Source organism: Ostrinia furnacalis, unplaced genomic scaffold (genome assembly GCF_004193835.3).
Source record: "Ostrinia furnacalis isolate ACB-3 unplaced genomic scaffold, ASM419383v2 OfSCF2780, whole genome shotgun sequence".
In the NCBI taxonomy this organism is placed as follows: domain Eukaryota; kingdom Metazoa; phylum Arthropoda; class Insecta; order Lepidoptera; family Crambidae; genus Ostrinia; species Ostrinia furnacalis.
The window spans coordinates 39,434-61,557 of record NW_021133019.1 but is presented as its reverse complement, the minus strand read 5'-3'; the positions used below and the strand labels follow the sequence as shown (position 1 = coordinate 61,557).

General features: G+C 36.5%; 1 protein-coding gene across 1 annotated transcript; it reads left to right on the top strand.

Annotated features, from left to right (window-relative positions):
- Positions 1 to 19,369: 19,369 nt before the first annotated feature.
- Positions 19,370 to 20,621, top strand: Mpk (phosphomevalonate kinase). Its single transcript, XM_028309424.1, has 3 exons — positions 19,370 to 19,568; positions 19,755 to 19,951; positions 20,089 to 20,621. Exons 1-3 carry the CDS (start codon positions 19,489 to 19,491, stop codon positions 20,370 to 20,372), a joined length of 561 nt encoding a protein of 186 aa, XP_028165225.1. The 5' UTR covers positions 19,370 to 19,488; the 3' UTR covers positions 20,373 to 20,621.
- Positions 20,622 to 22,124: the final 1,503 nt, after the last annotated feature.

Sequence of the window (22,124 nt, the reverse complement as noted above, 5' to 3'; positions counted from 1 at the left end):
GGGATGCAATCACGAAGCGGCGCGGGGGTCGGCGGGCGGTCGGGGGGAGGCGGCGGCCATTTTGAGGGCAGCTCTTTTTATTCGTTTTTCGCGCGGGGTGCGTCGTCGGCGGGAGCGCGCCGTGCGCTAATTGCGGGGGTAATGAGGGCGCTCGACTCGACTCGCTCACTCTATTAAACTCGCTCGCTATCGACTGCCTTATTGATTTGTCCTTAATCGAGGTGCGGTGGAGTGGCGAGTGGCAGGCATGGCTCGGCAATGTAAACAAACGTTCGGCTCGCGGCCGCGACAGCGCTGCACGCGGAAACGGTTGAACAAATTAAATTAGAATGATTAGGTGCCTACCCGCAACCATCACTGACCTACTCGCTACGGTGCGTGACGACCCTCAGCTGCTACTATTTATTGCCTTACTAAACTGAGCGGACATTTCTTACTAAACCATCTTACTTGTGTCACTATCATTTGATTATTATTGAAGTCTTTATCGTTTGCTGGTATTTACCTACCTTATTAAGTTTTTGGCTTACTTATAATAATTTATTGAACATTAATACTCATTATTACAAGTAAGTAACTGCACCGAGTGTTTTTTATTAAATAAAGAGACTTGCCTATTATTATTCGTTATGATGTAAAAAAGGTCGAATGAGTGAATTACCTTCCTAATCGTCTTATTAACGAGGCTTGTGTTTGAAATAATATGTTCTTAATATTATTTAGTTTTTGAGTGTTATAAAAATGAATAATGGATGGAGTTACTGAGATTTTCCATAATCAATGAAAAAATACATATTCATCAAGAAGGAAAAACAAGTACCTACTTAATGCACATTCTTCACAAATATTATTTTACAAATCAGAGTTTTTTTGTGTTTAATTTACTGTAAAGAACTATTTATAAGTGCGATGACCAGCAGGTAATCGGTTAATGAATATTGTATTATTATCGTTTAGTTTAATTAGCTATGGCCTTATGAGCTAGTCAATATACAGTAGTACAGTCATGTATAATTAATTATTCAAATTAAAAATCCGTGAGTCCGTTTACACGAAAAATAAATGAGTGATGGACCGAATGAATGAATGGCTGAGTAGGGCGACCACGGTTCCGTTTTTCCGGGAAATGGGTTTAATTTTAGGACTCCCCTCAATGACCTAACCTGAGAAGGGTCGGAATGTCAGGGTTAAAGCTTTTTTTATTTCTGTGGGTACCTGCCGCCTGCTTGTGAAGCGATTGGACATTTTTGTTCGGAATAATTTAGTACGTCTCGAGATCGGTTTACATGGAAGGGAAGGTGTAAATAATAAATAAGTATCCTGGATATCCTTTTTACTTTATTAGATATAGCGGCCGCCCGCGACTTCGTACGCGTGGATCCCGTTTTACCCCCTTCATCTATCTTACGCGGTTTAGATTTTTTCATACAAATGTTTTTTTCCGCTAACTCCCGTTCCCGTGGGAATTTTGCAATATCCTTTTGTAACTAAGCTTCAAGTTTACTAAGGTACCTGCATACCAAATTTCAAGCGTCTAACTTAAGCGGTTTAGATTTTTCATACAAGTGTTTTTCCCCGCTAACTCCCGTTCCCGTGGGAATTTTGCAATATCCTGTTGTAACTAAGCTTTAAGTTTACTAAGGTACCTGCATGCCGAATTTCAAGCGTCTAACTTAAGCGGTTCAGATTTTTCATACAAAACGATTTTCCCGCTAATTCCCATTCCCGTGGGAATTCCTAAGTATCCTATAACCTGCCCAGGAGTATGAAGAATAATTGTACCAAGTTTCGTTAAAATCCGTCGAGTAGTTTTTGTTTCTATAAGGAACATACAGACAGACAGACAGACAGACAGACAGACAGACAGACAGACAGACAAAAATTTTACTGATTGCATTTTTGGCATCAGTATCGATCACTAATCACCCCCTGATAGTTATTTTGAAAATATATTTAATGTACAGAATTGACCTCTCTACAGATTTATTATAAGTATAGATTAATTACCTACCTGGTTGTGTTTAGGATAAGGTATGTTTGTATTGTTAATGCTCGATATTATTAACTAAGGAAGTGTTGTCAATTACGGGTAATTTATGTTATGCACAATATTACCTACTGCCTGCCTAAAAAACTGACTCCCATTACCTGCACATTTCTAGGGTTCTGTACATGTAAAAAACCGTTACGGATATTTAACAAAAATAAACTTGCCGTTCCAAATTTCAGATTGCATAAGATTGGTAATTCATTTATGGGGAAATGTATTAAATTCTTTAATAAATTACCACAAACTGTTGTAGAACTACCCATTCATAAATTCAAAGCACATATTAAAAGTACCTTAATGAAAAAGGGCTACTATAAAGTCGATGATTATTTAAAAGATAAAAATGTTTGGGATACGTTACTGCCTAGCTCGCATAAATATTTATAACTTTGTACATTTTAAAGCATGTAACTAAACCTTTGAAAAAGAGGCTGACAATAGTGACTGAGTTTCTTGCGCTGCTTCTTCTCAGCACTGGCCCATTTATTGTCCTGAAGCAGTGGTAGGGTTAATACTGGGACGTGTAAAAGTGCTTTTTTTAAGCCTATTTACAGAAATAAATGAGTTTTAATGAGTTTTTTTTAATGAGTTTTAAAAAAAAAATATAATTATAAATGTTAATGCCATACTTGGACGGAACCCTATTCAAGGAAAAGTGGTCGCACTTAGCAAGGTTTTTATCGTTTAGTAGGAAGTTAATTTAGGTTTATTGGTTAAAAATTAAGATTACCTGTAATTGATTTTTAATCGTTAACTTTTGATTGACTCATCATCAGTAATGATAATTTAAGATCAGTTTTATGTATTTCCGTGGTTAGACTGTTGTAATTAACGATAAAAAATTATTACATCAAAGGGGAGCTTGTATGGCGATACTATTTTCCCCCACGGGATTTGAACCCGCAATCACGTTCACGCGTAAGCAAAAAATCAGTCAAATGATTCTGGATTAGGTGAATAACGATAGCTAATTTGGTTTAAAATATTATTGCGAGTAGGTAAGTAGATATACATACATGTTAAAAATAATACATATTTATCAAACTTATTTTTTTTAAGTCTATTTGCCCAGGTGTTCATACTACATTTATCGTTATTCATGAATAATTACAAACATATTCAGACAATATATCAAAATATGCGAGCGTATTAGTACAGACTACAGAATGAGCAAATAATATGTTCACATGAATTCGTCATAGGCGGCTTCGTGCGTATGTTAGCAGCATGACCAATAATCCTGATAATGGGACCGCTTGTTGTTCTACAACATGTGTTTGTTAGGGATACGTATAACAAAAGGAAAAACGGAAAAGTTTGGGGATCACTTCGTTTCTTTCTCCTTTCTTAACATCCATTATTATCTGTCTTCAGTTCTTTACACGAACATGTTGAAATTAATATTAAAATATAGTAATTCCTAAATCTGGGGTCCCATGAAGCTTATTAATTCACACTTCTAAGTCATTATTATATTCCTCTAGCAAAAATTAAAATAGCAGAAAGGTGGCTCCATTATTATCTAACTGAAAGTAATATGGAAGATACAGAAGGAGGATGAACCTTCAGTGCGTAAAGCCAACTCACGCTTAGCTATTTTTTTAATTACATTTGTCTGGCTGGTTACTGTATAACATGATAACACTAAAATCGTACTCTATACTTAATAAAAAAAACAAGGATTTTAGTGCTAAGTGATGACCAAATTAAAATACTTTATTTGTATTCTGACCTAGGACACTACCAAAAATAACCCTACCATCATTGCCCTGTCTGTCATTTTCATAAGAGAAGTCTCAATCAACCGTCTACATTACACTACGCATACATAAGCGATTAGCGTTACTATTACAATTTATTACAGGCAATCAAATTAGCATCCATAGATTGTGGTGTTGTGTAATGTTGTGATTGCAGGTAGATGAGCCGCACATCTATTTAGGTTGAGTTAGATTATACATGAGGGTATAGTACGAAAATGCATATCACCCACCCATCATTTAACGACCTAAGCGCTCGCATTAGCAGCGTCGTGCTATACACGATGATATACATATACACATGACTAATACACGATTACATTTAACATGTCCTTTAAATCATATTACATCGTAACCAAAGTAAATATTATGTTTCATCTGTGTCAATTTTACGCAACATTTATAATGAATTGAAATTGATATACAATAGCGCCTCATTGTGTTTCAAGATAAAAACAGAATTTCTGACGTCATTCGATACAAACCGAACCGAATCTTACCGAACTTGCATACCTATAGCATTACAACAATCCAACCTAATTTGAAGTCAATGTGCGCAAACATAATAGCTGAGCCGACAGTCAAGTGTAACAATTCAGCCGTTTCAATGCCCTAGTAAGGTAGTGCACCAACAATGGAACGGGACGCGGCGAGCGAGCGATATGAAATTTCATTAACGAGGGTCGGTGAGCACTCCACAAGACGGCGGGCAAACAGCGCGCGTGAACCCACGAATAATTCACACGCGAGCCCTACAAATAACGGGCCCCCGCGTCCCGCGCGCCCCCTCCCCGCCGGCCGCAAACTGAGTTATTTATCGCCCCCGCGACCCCCGACCCGCGCCGGGGACAGGAAATACCCGCACGTATTTTTACTGCCGGCTTGAAGACCGCGCGAAAAACCCCTAGCGACATCTATCGGGGGGCGCGGACACTGTAAACTTGCCACCGGCTCGTATTGCCTGTACTCGCATCGCTACGAACCCTTTGCATGCCTTCGCTGACCCTTTTATTAATCCGTGCCAGGGACGGTTTAAAATTCTATTTGATTAAGTTGATTTAGTTTACATGTCTACATCTGTTACTTAATTAAAATGCTTTCCCTTAGTTCCTGGTTTTATATTCTGTTTTTCATTATTTATTAATTAGAAAAATAATAAAATGGTCTATTATTTAAAAAGTTTTTTCTTCTCCTTACAGATCCCTAAATAAAGATAAAAAGTACTGGTTATGTAATAAATGCCTCAAACGGATGCACGTTTTTTCCTCGCTGTTCACATTTTTTGTTGTTTTGTTTTTTTCATTAAAACTAAACAAAAGGAGATTGATTTCGTGTTAACAAATTGTTTGAACGAATCACGCCTATTTGTTGCATTACTTTACTAAGTAAAATTCAAAGTAAAGTCTGCTTGTAAATGACGGAGACGTTAAACAGTTTAATTAAGTGCGGGCAATATAGTGCTTGTAATAAACTTGTAAAGCACTTGGCTAGTAGGGTGACCAAATTATAGGTTTCATTGAAATTTTTTGTTAATAGTTCTGTGAATAAATGAATGAAATGCCATTGTCCTTGGCCTAGTGCGTATGTTTGTTTAGAGTTAAAAAAAGAAAGTGCCTAACAACTTTCTTTTTTGGATGGCCTTTGTTAACTACTTAGAACTAAAAAATATTTAGTGATCACTTATTTATATTATATCAGATAATAGTATAGATTAGCTTGTTCTATATCCTGAATAATATTTGCAATTAGTGAAATTACAACGAATTATAATTTATACGCAAATAATTCATTAATCTTATTAAGCCGCACGTCATGCAAAAATACCTAATACGAGTAGTACCTACTGAAGATCATAAAACATGACTATCATAAAAATTATGTGATTAAATTCACGTGATATCTAACATAACTACTTCAAAAGATTGTAGGTATTATCTAAATTATATTCTATCCTATCATTGCAAACAACTTTAGCACACTACCTACTTCATATAATTATTATCTTAAGAATAATAGCGCACAGACACAACATCAGTAATCGTGTCAGTACAAGTAATTTTTTTTTTCGTTTTTTTTCCCGAGAGTTAAGGAACCGACGAAGGGCATACACACAATACACAGTTCCCGAGGGATGAGCGATAGTAAGATATCATAATTCCAATTTATGTATGTTTCATAATTAAAAGTACCTAGTCATAGTCAGATAAAAAATATAGGTAGTATAGGAATTTACGAGTTTTTTCGATCACGCACACACAACTCATTGGTTATAATCAATTTGGCCGAACCTCCCCTTAAACGTCTCACTGGTGCTTGCGGCGCCCAGCCACTCGTAGATCAGGGATGGACAAACTTTTTATTATTAAAGGCTGAAATATCGGAAAAAAACAATTTTATTATAGAAAAGTTTCTAATTATTGTTATTTTAATTAGGTTTTCTATTCTCATATAGGTATACTTATCCTTTACGAGTATTTTAAAATTGTATAAGTAGAGTCAGACACATAAATTACCTAATTTGTTAGTTAATTTGATACTACATAGTTGTAACTTTAGGTACTAGGTCTTCTAACTAGTTAATTACTTGTTATAATAAAATAAATACCTTTAATGTAGTTTTCCCCAAGGACTAGGTTGTCAAAGCCATTAGTATCGTATTGGAACAAATCGCGCGGGCCACGTATGGCCCCCGGGTAGAGTAGAAATGTAAGGAATACCTAATCAATCCATCTAAAGGTGAACGAAGTGACGCGGAAGAAATAGAAGCATAGGTATGTGTATTTAGAATGCATAAAACACACTACTTTTTTCTAAATTAATCTTAATGATAGATAAAGTTTTACAATAAATGATACCACGCGTGTCCACAAAGAAATTGATCCATTCAAACAATAAAAATACGATAAACATACCCTACTACGAAGCGGGCCAATTGTTCCTTCAATTGGAGCCAGTTGATTCAGCGCCGAGCGGTGGGTCAAGGGTTCAGTTCTCGGCTCGCTTCTTACTGGTTATTCATTTCGATGTCTGCTCCCGAGTGTTTTGTTTTGTTTATTGCTCTGTGACTCTTCGGTCTCTATCAGATTTTATTGAGGTCACAGAGGTTTCCGAGCCCATTAGTGTCTCTGCATATTTTTCATGATCATCGTGACAGTTGCTTTAGTGATGCTATCAATGTTTAGGCTGAGTTGCACCACCTAACTTTAACCGTGGCTATAACGTTATCCGGTGTGTTTTGTATGGTGTTTGACAGATTTTTGATGTTTATTAAAGTCAAAGTAAGATGGTGCAACCCAGCCTTAGATTTTTGGAATCTCAGAAGTTATGGTTAAAAATGTTTTCCAAGTAGGCTCTGCTATCTATTTTGCAAGATTTCTCAACGCCCTTCTGTTGACTGCAGTTTCCATAAAACTGGAAAGGCATAACAAAAATCTTGAACGTCAGTATTTGGCTACTTCTCATTTACACTCAAATTTGATGGTCACACAATAATAGTTCATAAACGGTATAAGTTAGAACAATAACTTTGAAATCAGATGATAAAATATCTATTTAGCTACATACAAAATAAATTTTATCGTAATAGAAGCAAAAATAATACGAAAAAATCACATGAAACGATAAAAAACGGGGTCATTTTTCGCGTTCTCATCGTGTCACACCTTCGGTTGCAATGAAACATTTGGTTACTGCATTCACAATTTTCATTCAATTTGTGTGTAGCATATACTAAAATCATCGTAATTAAATATACTTTCCACACAATAGTCAAAAAAATATCTTCTTATAATTATTTTCAATTGAGAAAGCGAAATACGTTGGTCACACGATTTTAGGTACCTAAAATTTTGAGTAATAATACAAGATTGCCGTTAAACTGAACACCAGCAACCAATCACAGTGTTCTAGTCGGTTAACGTTAGTCGCGCTCCGGCCATTGGGGAGGTGAGATAGGTCGATCGTCGCTCCGCGAAAAAAATACGTAACTTTTTGTGATTATCCATAGACATACCGTCGCTTGCTTGAACAATATTTTCTACCTCTAAAATTTAAACAATTTAATTGAAACTTTGCCATTGAAAACTTAACATGTTAGACTTATTTGTGTAGTATTCGACTTGAACCGTTAAATTCAAATTTAAGGATAATTCATAAAAAACTAAAATTTTCGTCACCTTCGTGGCATCACCTTCGTGGTGTTTTATACACGAAGGTGATTTTAGGCCACGAAAGTGATTTCTTGCTTTGGTTAATTTTAAAATATAGTGACTGGTGTTTATGTTTTTACAATATTTTAATAACTAATAAATTATACGTGGTAAGTAGAGATCAGTGCATCAATAAATAAATAAGGGTATTTTTGTTATCTGTCTGTATGACTGTATGTATGTCTGTATATGTGACTGTGTATCTTTTTAAGATAAATTTAATCTGAAGTTTGAGTTAAAAGTTGTACAACAAAAATACGAGGCCCTCTGGCCTAAATAAAAAAAAATATTTTTGTTGAGGGACTGATAATCAGTTAAAGTTCTTTTTATTGAGGTACTGATAATCCGTTTTTTGCTTCTTTAGCATTTCAGAATGCCACCAGTATCACCCTTAAAACCAATTGCGTAGAATCTTGTAACTTAATAGGTGACGTAATCGGTAAAATTTTATCTTGTATTTAAGTAGGTACCTATTTATATTATGTTATTGCTATTTAACTATGAAAATAAGACAAAATATATTTTTTATAAACACTTAAGAGTCATTTACAGTAATAAAGTTTGAAAAAATTATTGCTGTGAAGTACGGAATCACTTTCGTGGCATCAAAAAATTCAAAACGTTAAAGCTTCCAAACGAGACTCACTATTTGACTGATTTACTGAGAATACAATCTTCACATCAAGCGCTACAATTTTTGTTTACAAAAAGTTGAAATAAGTTAGAAATAAAATTCGCCACGAAGGTGACGATGAGAACCGTGGCGATGAGAAATACCCATTTACGATAAAAAGATAATTAAACTAATAAATGATCGCATGTTATAGAGCTGAAATACAGGGCTTCATGAGAACACATTACATATTTTGAACTAATGCATTCCGTGGAAACAACACTGTGTAGGTAGTAGGTACCAATTAGTGCAGAAGTTTTCCTATTGAAATCTCGCTACAATTAAATTATGTAGGTTGTTTAATTAACGTCATAACTCATAACAATGCGACTGTATCGCGAATTCTAAATAAAGCCCAGCAACCGAGGCAATCATAATAACAAACTTTGTTGCATAAAAAGGAAATAGTGTCCCTTTCAGACGAGGAAGGAAGGAAACCAACTGGAGCCTGAGGTTGGTAATTTGATAAGTGGCAAAAACAGTGAGTCGTTGTTTTGATGGGGCTATAGCTATCGTTGCTAGGGATGGCCATGGGTGATCGGAGTGATTCCTGTTATAAAGTTGATATTTTAGCGACAGAATAACTATGTAACTTCCATGGGCTCGTTACCACGGAGATATCCGGTTTTCTGCAGGGATTGTTTTTTGCAGGAACCCGTTTTCAAACGAACATCCCGTTTGCAATGTCCCGAAAAAACCGGACCTTTCAAAATTGGAATTCGAATTTCAAACTCGTGTGAGATTTTCAGTAAAGTACAGTTTTTCAGGATCCTGCATTAATAAATCCCACAAAACCGGATTGACCTGGTAACGGGCCTTAAAAAAAAAAAAAAAAAAAAAAATCTATCATCTCTTATGAAAAGCCACGCATAGATCTGTGATGATTTTTGACTTGCTCAATTACACCAAGAAAAAATATTTCGACGTCATCTTTTCTTCGTAAAGCCTCTAAAAATCTCACAGCCTCTGATCTCTATCTGTGGTTTATTCAGTCACTCACCTTGTGACACCTTTGATCGGTAAAATAAAAAACCCGTATAGGGTCATCCCTAGCGGTTGCGGTCGCATGTCAATTAGTGGCGAGGTGCGATAGCCGTGGCGGCGATTCCACGAGTAACAACAACAAGTACAAACAACGGTGGCAATTCTGCTAGTTGGACGCTCTCCTAATTATTCGTACCAAGCGCTTTGCTAGATCTACATAACTAATAACATAAGTACGTGTAACTCTTAGTAGCTTTTATATTAAGTTTCATCGCTTAGAAAATTTATACGAATTTTATACGAATATTAAACAAAGAGATACCTATGAGAATAAGTATTCCTACAAATTTCCCTAATCTCAAAAAACTTCAGGAGGGTAAAATAGAAAATTAACTGAAAATTAGTGGGTCTTTTATATGGTGTGTTGTGTCAAACAAAAAACCGCACCACATGACGAATGCACGTCTGGCATTAAATTATTTGGTTTAACAGCTGTTTCAACAGAATTGCCACTAACCTGAACCTAATTATCAATGTGTTTGCCAAGCACACCCAGAAATAACCGCTCCCGGCACACTTATCTTCAGGACAAACACCTAGCTAATTAAAACCGAATAATAACGAACGTACTCCAGTTATGTTAACCGCGAGATAGCACCAGGAAACCACCAGGTTATTTTAACCTTTATCAACCACTGGTTTTAGGTTTTCACACAGATGAACCCTAATGGATTATTAACTCTAATGACGACTTCAAATAAACCTATTAATTAACTAAAATCTCTAACTCTACTTTAGTGATTAAGTAACAGCAGGCAGGTAGGTAGTACTTACAGATATTCTCTAGGTATCTAATCTATAAATGCATGAAATTTGCTTATACGTAGAATAGTAATTTAAATACTCAGACAGCATATTAATTTACGATCTAATCACAAGCGCTAGGCTACCTATTGTTAAACAGGAGACTCGTAGTCGTTACTAGGGCATGCAAAAACCGAGCGGTTTGGAAAAACCGGTTTTTTCGGTTTTTATTTTTAAAAACCGAACTAAACCGGTTTTTTCGGGTTTTTCGGGTTTTTTGGGGCGACTGTTTGTAAGTAAATAAAAATGCTGCAAATTATAATAAAAATCATTTTATTTCTTTTATATTCTAGTTTGACAAGATTTTGTTTTATTTTCTCAAATTCGTGTGTGGGCGACTATTTATGTGTAATAATGGTGGATTATTAACCATTGAGTGTTCGTGAACGTCCATGGGTGTGGGCAAGTGAAGCAAAACAGTGCATCGTGATTCTTCTGGTTCTCTCAAGTTGTCCATAGGAGGTCTCAGTAAAGCACCACAACTTTACTGAGACTCAAAGGGTGGGAAAGGGTATCATCTATCATCCTTCATTATATCATTACTTGATCTCATTTTGTAACTCGTATCACTTATATACTGGAAAATGGCACAAATCAAGTCGACCTCGACGTGTATTGCCAACATCATCAAAAAAGAAGAAGAACATTTGGTAATAGTTATGCTTAATTAAATAATATGTAAGTTGACACTGACAGAGACTAGCAAAGCAAAAATAATGGCGGCAATGGTCAAATACAAAGCGCGTTCCATTTTGCGCCCGCGCGCTTATACACTCGCGAGCAAAAGTATGGAATCACTTACAAGAATTCCGAGTGCGAGCTGATTGAAAGTGTGCTTATCGGTGACCTGCCGTCAATTTCAAGCCTCTGGCAGGCCTTTTTGGAGTCAAATTCTATTGTTTATAATATCTTAGACGAACTGTCCACTTGCTAACAGCTATCCTACGAACATTTCTGAGCTCTTGCTGGACGTCGATACCAGGCAAATGACGATTTCGTAGAGAAGTTGACATGAAAAAACGGTTTTCCCTCTGCGATGTGCACCGGCAATGTTCAGAACTTGGTCTCGGGATAAAGCCACAAGTCTCCCAAAAGCGTCTTAAAACTTTCGAAACCCAGGACTGGCTTATGTGGAGCTGACGTGCGACAGCCCGCTGGCTGAGCCCTTCTTGCAATAGTGCAACGATTTGTGCTGCTTCTGAAGGTGTAGAATCCCAGGTAAAGTGTCAAAAGAAGCGGAGATGTGTATGGATCAACGTTTGAAAGCAAAAATCCGATAACACTTGCTTTTATGGGGGGTAAATAGGCCGCAACTCGCGACGAATCAAACAGTTGATACATGTCTTTTTCCTTACTTCTTCACATCAGCCGGGATATCTTTTTAAATACTGGTGTGATTTAAATGAATTTGGTATCAATTTAAAGTTAAAAGTTTAATCTTTAAAATGGTGCTACTTTTTTTGTTACTAACAAATTGGTTAGTACACAAGATCGCGTGGAAACAACTTCATGTAAGTGATTCCATACTTTTGCTCGCAAGTGTAGCTTTAGCTAGAAGATACATGGTACTTTAGTTCAATACCATAGTCATAGACTATACTCTACTCATTCACATTGCATTACAATAATTGTTTTTATTGATATGACTAAAGAAGCATGTTCTTGTATGAGTTATTAAATTATCTAAAATCGTAGAAGAAAAACCGAAATAACCGAAAAACCCGGTTTTATAACTGACAAAAACCGAGTTCCAAATTGTGTCGGTTATCCGGTTTTTCGGTTATCCGGCTAACCGGTTTGCATGCCCTAGTCGTTACTGAAGCACAAAGCGAAATCAATTATGAAAACCATTAACTCGCGCTTACGCGTCTAAAGGCCGATAAATAATGCTTGGTAACTTCAAACGTTTCCATTTCCATCCACTTATCGCAACCCGGACAGATATTAACCCACTTTTATTTGCCCAATTCACAAATAACAGCTCAAAGTATCGCCGAGTTATCGGAACGGAATCGTAAAAAATTAAAAACAAAATCCGCGCGCTCCACTCCCCGTGGCACCCCCCATTTTTTGCGGGTAGGTAACGTGCTCGGTGACACCTCAGTCGGGTCAAGTGCGGGGGGCGGGAGGGGCGCTAATTCTGAGCGCGTGACCGCACCCCCCTCCGCCCGCGCTCGCCCTCTCGTTTTCCCGCCGGATTTGCGTTCATACAGTAAAATAAAAAGGGCGATTTGGCGCCCTCCATCGACGCCGCCCGATTAGCGGCGCCCGGGGAAATTAAAAGTATTTTATTCGAGCATTTATTCCCTTTTTGTTTGCTTTGAATAATGCGAGCGTGTGGTGCGATGTGTACACGGGCACGCCGGCCTAGGGTTGGCAAATACAAAGGGTAAACAGAACTATTAAATTAGATATTTTGATTGGTAATCCTCTTTGGGTTTGTGTATTTTTCTCTTAATTTACAAACTATGTTAGGCTCTAATTTAGCTATTATTAACAAAGATTAAAACGTCTTATTATAATGTATTGTAGATGGTAGAGTTAGAAAATGTAAAACACCTACGAATTCCTGTCTAAATTTTCATAACGCAATGTATGTTGAGATTTTTTAAATGTAAGTTATCTATTTTCTTTCTTAGCTATCTGTTACACTTTCTTGATCCAGAGGTCCTGAGTTTGTTTCATTGGGGACACTCACACACACACCATGTCAAAATAAGCCTACGGTGATTTGTAATGTCACCAGAGTTAGTAATTTGGCGGGCTACTAACGAACCGAATGTGTGAGTCCCTAATTTATACAGCTGATGACCGAAACGCGCGTGGCTTTTATAAACCCTAATAGTATCATATCTCTAGGGGTCAGCTGCGTTTCAAGGTCCAGATGATCGCAAAATTTTAATAAGAAAGATATCACGTGACACACCGAGTGTCAGAGAAACTACATTAATTTCATGTTAGGTAAGCTGATTAAACAAGTGATATTAAATATACAAACAAAAGATAATTAATCAAGTTTAACATTCAAAACTAATTACCGACCGAGTAAGTTTACAAAATAAAATTATTTATAAAGTCTGATATAATCACCTTACTAACCTTTTGTAGTCATAATTTGATAATTGTACAGGTAGGTCCGTGTAGCATTTAACAGTTAAATCATAACTCTACAGTATTTAACATTTAGTTGCCAAATTGGATTTATGCAATGTAGTGAACCTTGACTCTACATTTAGAAGCTTTACTATGTTGTAAAGTGCCCATATTAGCTCGTTGTTACATGTAAGTGATTAAAGCTGTTTTTAATGTCAATTTACATTCAATAGCGTTTACATTTAAAAAAGTCAGACAATAAGCGATAAGAAAAGATATTTATGACGGAAAAGATATCGCAAACACTAGTGTGAAACCATTTGCGGTAATTTTGTAAAACCTCGGTTAAGAACTGTTTTACATGAGTTTTCTTTATAGGTACAACTAGTATAGGTAGGTGCCATTGCAAGCAGTCACCTACGAGTATTTATGTTAATTTTCACCATTTCGTCTAGCACAAAAATATTTCTGAAATAAAAACAAACATTCATAACAGACAATAAAAAAGTGTCAACACCGCTGGCACTCGCAGATTAGCCTACAAATCACAAACAAAACATTTCATTTCGAAATGAGAGCGGTCGGTTTTTCCGCGAGAGGGCGCGGGCGCTATAAATCAAATATTAGCTCTAATAAATGGAAGCCCTTTTTGCCAACAGTGTTCCCGACTTCATACTCCCGGGTAAGTGGGTGTCTGCCGCGCGCCGCGCTATGCCGCTACATTATAATATTCTAACAATGTGGAAGTTATCGAGATCCCTGAATAGATGATGAGGGCAATGTTACAGTGACTTTTTGATTTCGCTGTGACGTGTCTATTGATGAGGTAACTGGTTGATGATTAAAGGTAAATCCACAGTGCAGTGGCGTGTGCACAGTCAGTGCATGTGATAGCCACTTCGCCGGCTCAAGCAATGATAAAAATTGTCACACACTTCACATCACACAGCATTGTGAATACACCTTTACGATATTTTTTAACGAATCATTTACGCACGTAAATACCTACGCAGTGTTTTTTTCCTTTACTTTGACATAATAAATACATTAATAAGTATACAAGTGTTTCGCTGATTTATGTTCAAACACATGCTTGATTTACAATTAACATATTCATTACTTGGCTCGTAAATTAACAATAACTATTCATAAGCAGCGTTCACCTTTCCCCTTAGCCTTCTAGGTTTGTTAATAACATTTTAAATTATAATTTTTGCCGTATCCACCCCGATGTGGATTGTTGGCGCGACTCTCCCAATAAGTGGATGTCGGAGCTTTGTCCGCGAACTAACATGCTTCATGCATGATATAATGACTATGTAGTTCTTTGAAGTTACTGAGATAAATAAAAGATGTTTTGTTCAACATTGTTTTAAGGTCAAGTACTAAAGTATGAACAAATGTACAACAGTATCTTTGTCAGGAAAAGTTCGAATATCAAGTTCTACGTGTACTTTTGACTGAACAGCTATCCGCCCAACTCACTCAACTATCCGTCGACAAAAAGTCTGTAGTCTGCGGGTATCTAAAGCTTTATCGTCGTCGTCGTTTCAGCCAAATGACGTCCACTGTTGGACAAAGGCCTCCCTCCCCCAAGGATTTTCACAATGAACGGTCCTGCGCCGCCAGCATCCAGGTTCTTCCCGCGACCTTTGCCAGATCGTCGGTTCGTGGTCGCCACTCGAGAACTTTTCTGCCCCAACGGCCATCGTCTCTTCGAGCTTTATGCAAAATCGAAAATTACTACCAAAATAAGACGCCACAGTGTAGCTTGACGTGTCTTCTTTACATGCCTAAGGCTAATAGCTTTGTGCCACTTTCAACCGCCTTAATTGACTCCATAATTACTCTTCCGCTCTTTCGTTGTTATTTGATATACTCTTCCATAATAAACTCTGCCCTGTCGTTACGTTGGCATCAATCAAATTGAGTTACCATTTTTCATACGTTCCAAAGATGGTGTTCATTAACATTTGATAAATTCATCCTAGGCACTTAAAATCATTTTAAATTTCGCTCAAATAGGTCTTTAGTTGAATAAAAAGCTTATCGAATGGAGGCTTCTTTCTCTTAGTAACATCATTTTTCATTAAATTGGAAAAATTCTTCTATCTACCTGAAATAAATTAGACATTATTCCAGGTGGGTATATAAATAATGTAACTTAAGTTATTGTCCTGTACTTATTAAATCCCACGCAGACGAATCTTCGAGCAGAAGTTATTACGAAATAATCTGAGGTATTTATTTTTAAGTATCTACAAATGTTCAACTAAATAGTTGTCTCAATACGTCTATTGTAACGTCAAAAGGCAGTTTCTAAGATCAGGCGATGACTAATAGAACGCTTAATTGCGTGACTCGAGCATTTCTTAACGCACAACAATGGAGTTCAACGTGTTATAAAAGGATGCTATAAACGCTTGTAGTATTTACATAAATAATTGATGTGGCTCGCATCTTTATCGCCTCCTCAACGTAAGTGCTTTGCGAAACGAACGAAGTTATGTCCACTTATGGGGAATGTGATCACTTCAATTTATTATCCTTTTACGCTCAGAGATACTCTATTGTAAACACTTTTGAGTCATTTCGATGGTCTGCGAAATGAGTTGACGTCTTCATGAAATTTTTGAACTTTTCAACTTGAAAAGGTTGAAAGTTTTAATGAGTCTCTGACAGAGTAATATTAATACATAATTATGCAATGATTACTTGCGTATGAACTCGCGACAACTTTAACTTTATTTAATTTGGATGTGACGAGCTACTAGTTAAATCAGAAGCTGAGAGAGAACCAATTTATTTTTGAATATTACTTATAAACAGTAAAACTTAGTGAAAATCCAAGAAAAAATACTAACATATTTTTGGGTTTCCCACGTGGGAATCGAACCCAGGGATTACGGTTCGAGGATACCTACCATATCTACCGATGGATACGTGGATTTTAAATAAAGAAAATCCTTTTTTCTTCAATAAATAAGATCTTAGGGTTATAATAGTTTCACCAATGTAATTAGTTGAATGAAAGACATCAACGCATCAGTCTTCCAAAATGTTGCAAAATGTGTGTCCTCTAATCGGTATAAAATGGCTTTAAATTTCGTATAGTTTAAAACTAACGATTCAATTTGGTGTACGATCTCATTTACTTACAAATGTATAAAAGTGTAAATCCATAATTTATTGAGACCAATTTGCAAAATGTAGAGTCACATACATGTCGATATTAATTTAATAGCTCCTAATTGAACGTCGTTCGATGTTAATAAGAGACGAAATAAAACTTACCCGGCGAGTTCACAACAAAAGTTCACAGCTATGACTCCGCAAAACTCCGCAGCGAATCCAATTAAGCCATTCAAAAACAAGCTAACGTCTTACTTTGTTTTTGACACTTGAATGCTCCGCGGCCCTCAGCATGCGTCGAACTTCGACTCCGCTCCCCTATTTACCCCGCCTCATATTTCCGGGTCCGTTATCGACAAAGAAACCCCTCATATTGAATCAAGAATAATCATAAACCCCCTAAAGACCCGATTTGTTTCCACGAAAGGCCTTTAATACTTTGATACGTCCTTCGTTATTATTTTTTGTTCCCGTAAAATAGCGAGGTCCTATCTCAGCCGGAGATTAAATTTCGACTTCCTTCGACGTTGATTGATTTAGGTCTATCTTTTAGATTCTTTAACAGCTGACTAATTGGATCCTTGAAAATGACACCTAATTGGTTTGGTGCTTAGTCAATTTCGGTTAATGTGTAATAAATTCTTATGAACCAACACGTGTTGATTAGAATGATGATTGCAGATAATGGTTATATGAATGTAACATTCTAGGAAGTACACTCATCATGTGAGGTGTCATAATGGAAATTCAAAAACCTTTGTTCGGTCGACGACGCCCACAAAATAAAAAGCGGCATATTGCAGCGGCAAAATATTGCGACCGTTGAGTACAGCGGCGCAACTCGCAGCTATGAAAACCTCGTGCCTCAGCACAACAGTTGACTCTAAACACACTCACACATGCACCACTACTACAATAAACCGGGAGGGGGCCGGGTGAGGCGAGGGGTGACTGTGACGATGCAGTTTGCACCGCGGCCTCCTCCAACCTTCACCAACTTGCGCCCGTGTTCTTGGGAATCGTTTTAAATTCAAGAACCGCAGAACACTCCGCAAACAACAACACACCCTCTACTCCCAGACTTACGAGCCAAAATCGTAACAACACCGTATTATAAGTCGTTTCGAAAACGGAATACACCGTCACCACAACATAAGATTTAAAACTCTAAACGTACGACCGAAAGTCGAGAATCCCGTAAATAATGCAAGAATGGCAGCAGTCCTTGGTGTGAGTGCGGAGGTGAGAAATACATTAGCGGTACCGTTTTCTATTGGTCGTTGCTCCTGTGTTGATATTAAGCAGTCCACGTGGACTGCTCCGGCGGTTGCTTGTCTCGTTTTTTTCGGCGGGTGGTTCTCTGTCCGTCCCGTTCTAATCTACAACGAAACGTGGAATGTCATGTCCGGAGTTGTTCAGAAAGTCGTGAGCGTGCATCGTGCTTCGAACTTGCTATTCGCTGGATAACGGCGCATGTTCGGCGAGTTGCCACTCTACATAGAGCTTAAATCGTTACGCGTTTAGGACACGTTTCGATTGTAACTGAAGGGTGGTTGTAATAATTTTTGAATGCGTAATATTGATAAGCATTTTTAAGTCAATTAAGGTTGTAAGCTAAAAGCGGTTGTTGCTACATTTAAATTATCGGTCGGCATTCAAATAACGCCATTTTTTTCGTGTCGGCACGAATTTATTTATAGTTATATGTTATGGTGGGTATAATAACGCGGCGTGGGCGATACTATTACGGCGCATATCGAATACGGAGCTATTCATTCACTCGGTCACGGATATCGGCTTAGTTTAGTAGCGGGCTGGATTAATAAATTTTGTTGAATATCGCGTTAGGTCATTTGCTACGAAGTAGTCGGTTATTCAAAATAGGTACTCGTTCATTAAATTGTCAGTTTCTTGAACGCTTAGCTAGTTTTTGGCTAGGATTGTAAGATCCTACCTATAAAATGAGGGTATAGGTAGGCCTACTGTAAAAATAAATAATATGCTACGAAATCTTACACGTAAAAGTTATCCGGTAAGATAGTGAAGTTATGGAACAAATATATACAGCACAGTACTCAGTTAGAGTTAATAAAAATATTTAATTAGGTTTTTTTTAACTAAAATACAAATATTTTAGGGAAATTATTGTAAGTATAAAAAAAATTTAGAGTGGCGACGAACTTTTCTGTAGTACTGCGACTGGTACTATGGACGACATCTAGCGATATTTTCATAGGACTACGTTCTATGGCGATGAATACTAGCCTGATCAAATTCTACGCCTTTGCTTGCAAAATGAATTGTCCGAATCAGACCAAAGTTAACATTTAGTAAAATGATACTACCTTTAAGTAAAATTATTTGCATATTGTGTCTTGTTGAATCCTATAAAAGACTATAGCATAGCTAGAAACAAATATTTTGTATCTAAGATGAATGATGGTTACTAGTTAGGTTTAATAATGTACGCGGATCGAATTCGGACTGCAGCCTTATGTCATTTTGTCTGTCAGTGTCACAGCAAGCTGCTTGCCTCTAATCCATATCTGTGCTGCTTGCTGTGACACTGACAGACAAAATGACATAAGCAATAATGGCAAGCAACTGTCAGTACTGTCACTCAACCACTGTCGTCGTCTTGTGATATTTTTGAGGAAATTTGTTATTGTTTATTTATTTACAATAAGAAACAGAGGTGAATTCAAAAACGTATTGTGGCAAATAATGGCACCGGGCATTATTTTATTGTTTAGTGGTAAAAGAAAATCAGGAAAAGACTTTTTAACCGATCATTTACAACAAGAGTAAGTAGTGTTTATACGATGTAAAATAGGCATAATACCTACCTATTTTATATTTTCCCTGACTAACTGATGAAGCTATATTTTTCTTTTGCTTTTCTTACTTTGGTTGGGGGAGTTGAGGTACCTACAAAATTACTTAAAATATTTTAAGTACAAATTTTGTAAATCTTTACATTTTCATTTTAGGCTAAAAGAAAAATGTGAAATTATTAAAATATCAGCACCAATCAAAAGTCACTGGGCGAAAGAGAAAAATCTAAATTTGGATGAACTCCTGAGCCACAGTGAATACAAAGAGCAGTATAGATTAGAGATGATAAGATGGAGCGATAGTATGAGAGAAAAAGACTATGGCTACTTTTGTAGGGAAGCTTGTAGTAATGGTAATTAGACGAATATATCAATACGCTAATGAAAATATTTGTCCTTTGCTTTGATGATTCTTTGATTAATCATTAAAATGATTTGAATTTGTCAGTAAGTCTTAAAGAAATTATCAAACATTTTCTATTAATTACAGCTTCTGAAAAACCTATATGGATTGTCAGCGACATAAGAAGAAAGAACGACATACGCTGGTTTAAAGAAACATACAAAGACCTTATCAAAACTATCAGGATTACAGCAGATTTAGAAACTCGAATTAAAAGAGGATTCCAGTTCAAAGACGGAGTGGACAATGTGGCTTCAGAATGTGATTTAGATGATTATGATCAGTGGGATTTAGTTATAAATAATGGTGAAGGGAATGTTTCTTTGCAGGAACAACTGAATTGCATAAAACAACTATTGCCAATTTTATGATCAAATTATTTATCATGGTAGCTAGATTTGTTTTTGAAATTAAATATACTTTTATTTATTAGGAATCTCCAAAGAGAATTGAAGGAGCCTTGTCCCGTGGCAGGTTAAGCTGTTTTATTTTGTATTATAATTATTTTTATATGTAGTTAGTTATTGAAATGTTTTATTATATTTAATTTGTATTAATGGGTCCAATAAATGAATGTTGATTTTTACACTTAAGGAAATGCATGAAAATAAATTAATTATTTTTTGTATTTGTACTTTTTTCTTTCCCTAAGTATTTTTAGCCACAAATCGAGACCTTTGTTGATGCCTGGATGGAAGCTTAACAATGCAACTCCATACTGCGCCACTAGATGGCATCTGTGTTAGGTTGTCTCAGACCAAGACATGAATCTCCCTATTTNGGGTGCTACGAAAGAAATATGACAGTGAAAATAATGTCCGTTTTCGTGCGCGTTTAGTGGCAAAGGGATTTTCACAAGTTGAAGGTATGGACTATACTGATACTTTTTCCCCTGTAGTGAGGCATACTACCTTAAGGCTATTGTTCGCTCTCTCTGTTCAAATGGGTCTAGATATACAGCACCTAGACGTAACAGCTGCTTTCCTGAATGGTTCTCTTGAAGAGACAATTTTTATGAAAATACCAGATGGGTATTCTGATGTAACGCATAGTGGTCAAGTTCTTAAACTAAAGAAAGCTATCTATGGCTTGAAACAATCTTCAAGACAATGGTACAGGAAAGTGGATGATTGTTTATTAAAAAATGGTTATGTTAAATCTGAATATGAACCATGTATGTACATTAAAAGGTCAAACAAACAGATTGTTATAGTGACATTGTACGTGGATGACTTTTTTATTTTCACAAATAATATGAAGGAAACCCAACTTTTAAAAGACATGTTAGCTGCTAATTTTAAAATCAAAGATTTGGGTGAAATAAAGAAGTGCCTTGGTGTTAATGTAAATGTTGATAAATGTAACAAAACTATATCTCTTGATCAGAAGGACTATATTGATAAAATTTTGCAGAAATTCAATATGAAAAATTGTAAAACAGTTCAGACTCCGATGGAGACTAAGTTGAATGTATCTGAAAATGATAGTAGTGTTGGTAATTTTCCTTACCAGCAAATAATAGGTTGCCTAATGTATTTGGCAGTGCTCACCAGGCCAGACATTTCGTTTGCGGTAGGATTTTTGAGCCAATTTAATAATTGTTACACGACTGAACATTGTGCCTATGTTAAGCGAGTACTTAAATATTTGAAAAAGACTAGAGATTTTGGTCTTGTATATTCTGCTAATGGAAATACAATGTTAGAGGGCTATGTTGATGCTGACTGGGGTGGCAATATCATTGATAGACGTTCATATACTGGATTCTGCTTTACTCTTTCAGGCTGTATAGTTTCATGGGAGTGTAAGAAACAGCAAACCATAGCTTTATCAAGTAGCGAGGCCGAATATATGGCAATAACTGAAGCTTGTAAAGAATCAATTTATTTAAAGAATTTACAGTATGAGATTACAGGAACAATGTATAGTATTGATCTTTATAATGATAACCAAAGTGCGCAAAAGTTAGCATATAATCCAGTTTTTCACAAAAGGACCAAACATATCGACATCAGGTATCATTTTTGTAGAGATTGTGTGGCAAATAAAGTTATTAACTTAATGTATATGTCAACAGCTGAGATGCCTGCAGATTTGTTGACCAAGGCCTTATGTACTGCAAA

Bases quoted from the DNA above. Each gene is read 5' to 3' on its own strand.
- Mpk (XM_028309424.1), top strand. From the start codon at position 19,489: ATGGCACCGGGCATTATTTTATTGTTTAGTGGTAAAAGAAAATCAGGA. The intron at 19,569-19,754 runs GTAAGTAGTGTT...TTTTCATTTTAG, and splicing joins ACCGATCATTTACAACAAGA to GCTAAAAGAAAAATGTGAAA. The intron at 19,952-20,088 runs GTAATTAGACGA...TATTAATTACAG, and splicing joins TAGGGAAGCTTGTAGTAATG to CTTCTGAAAAACCTATATGG.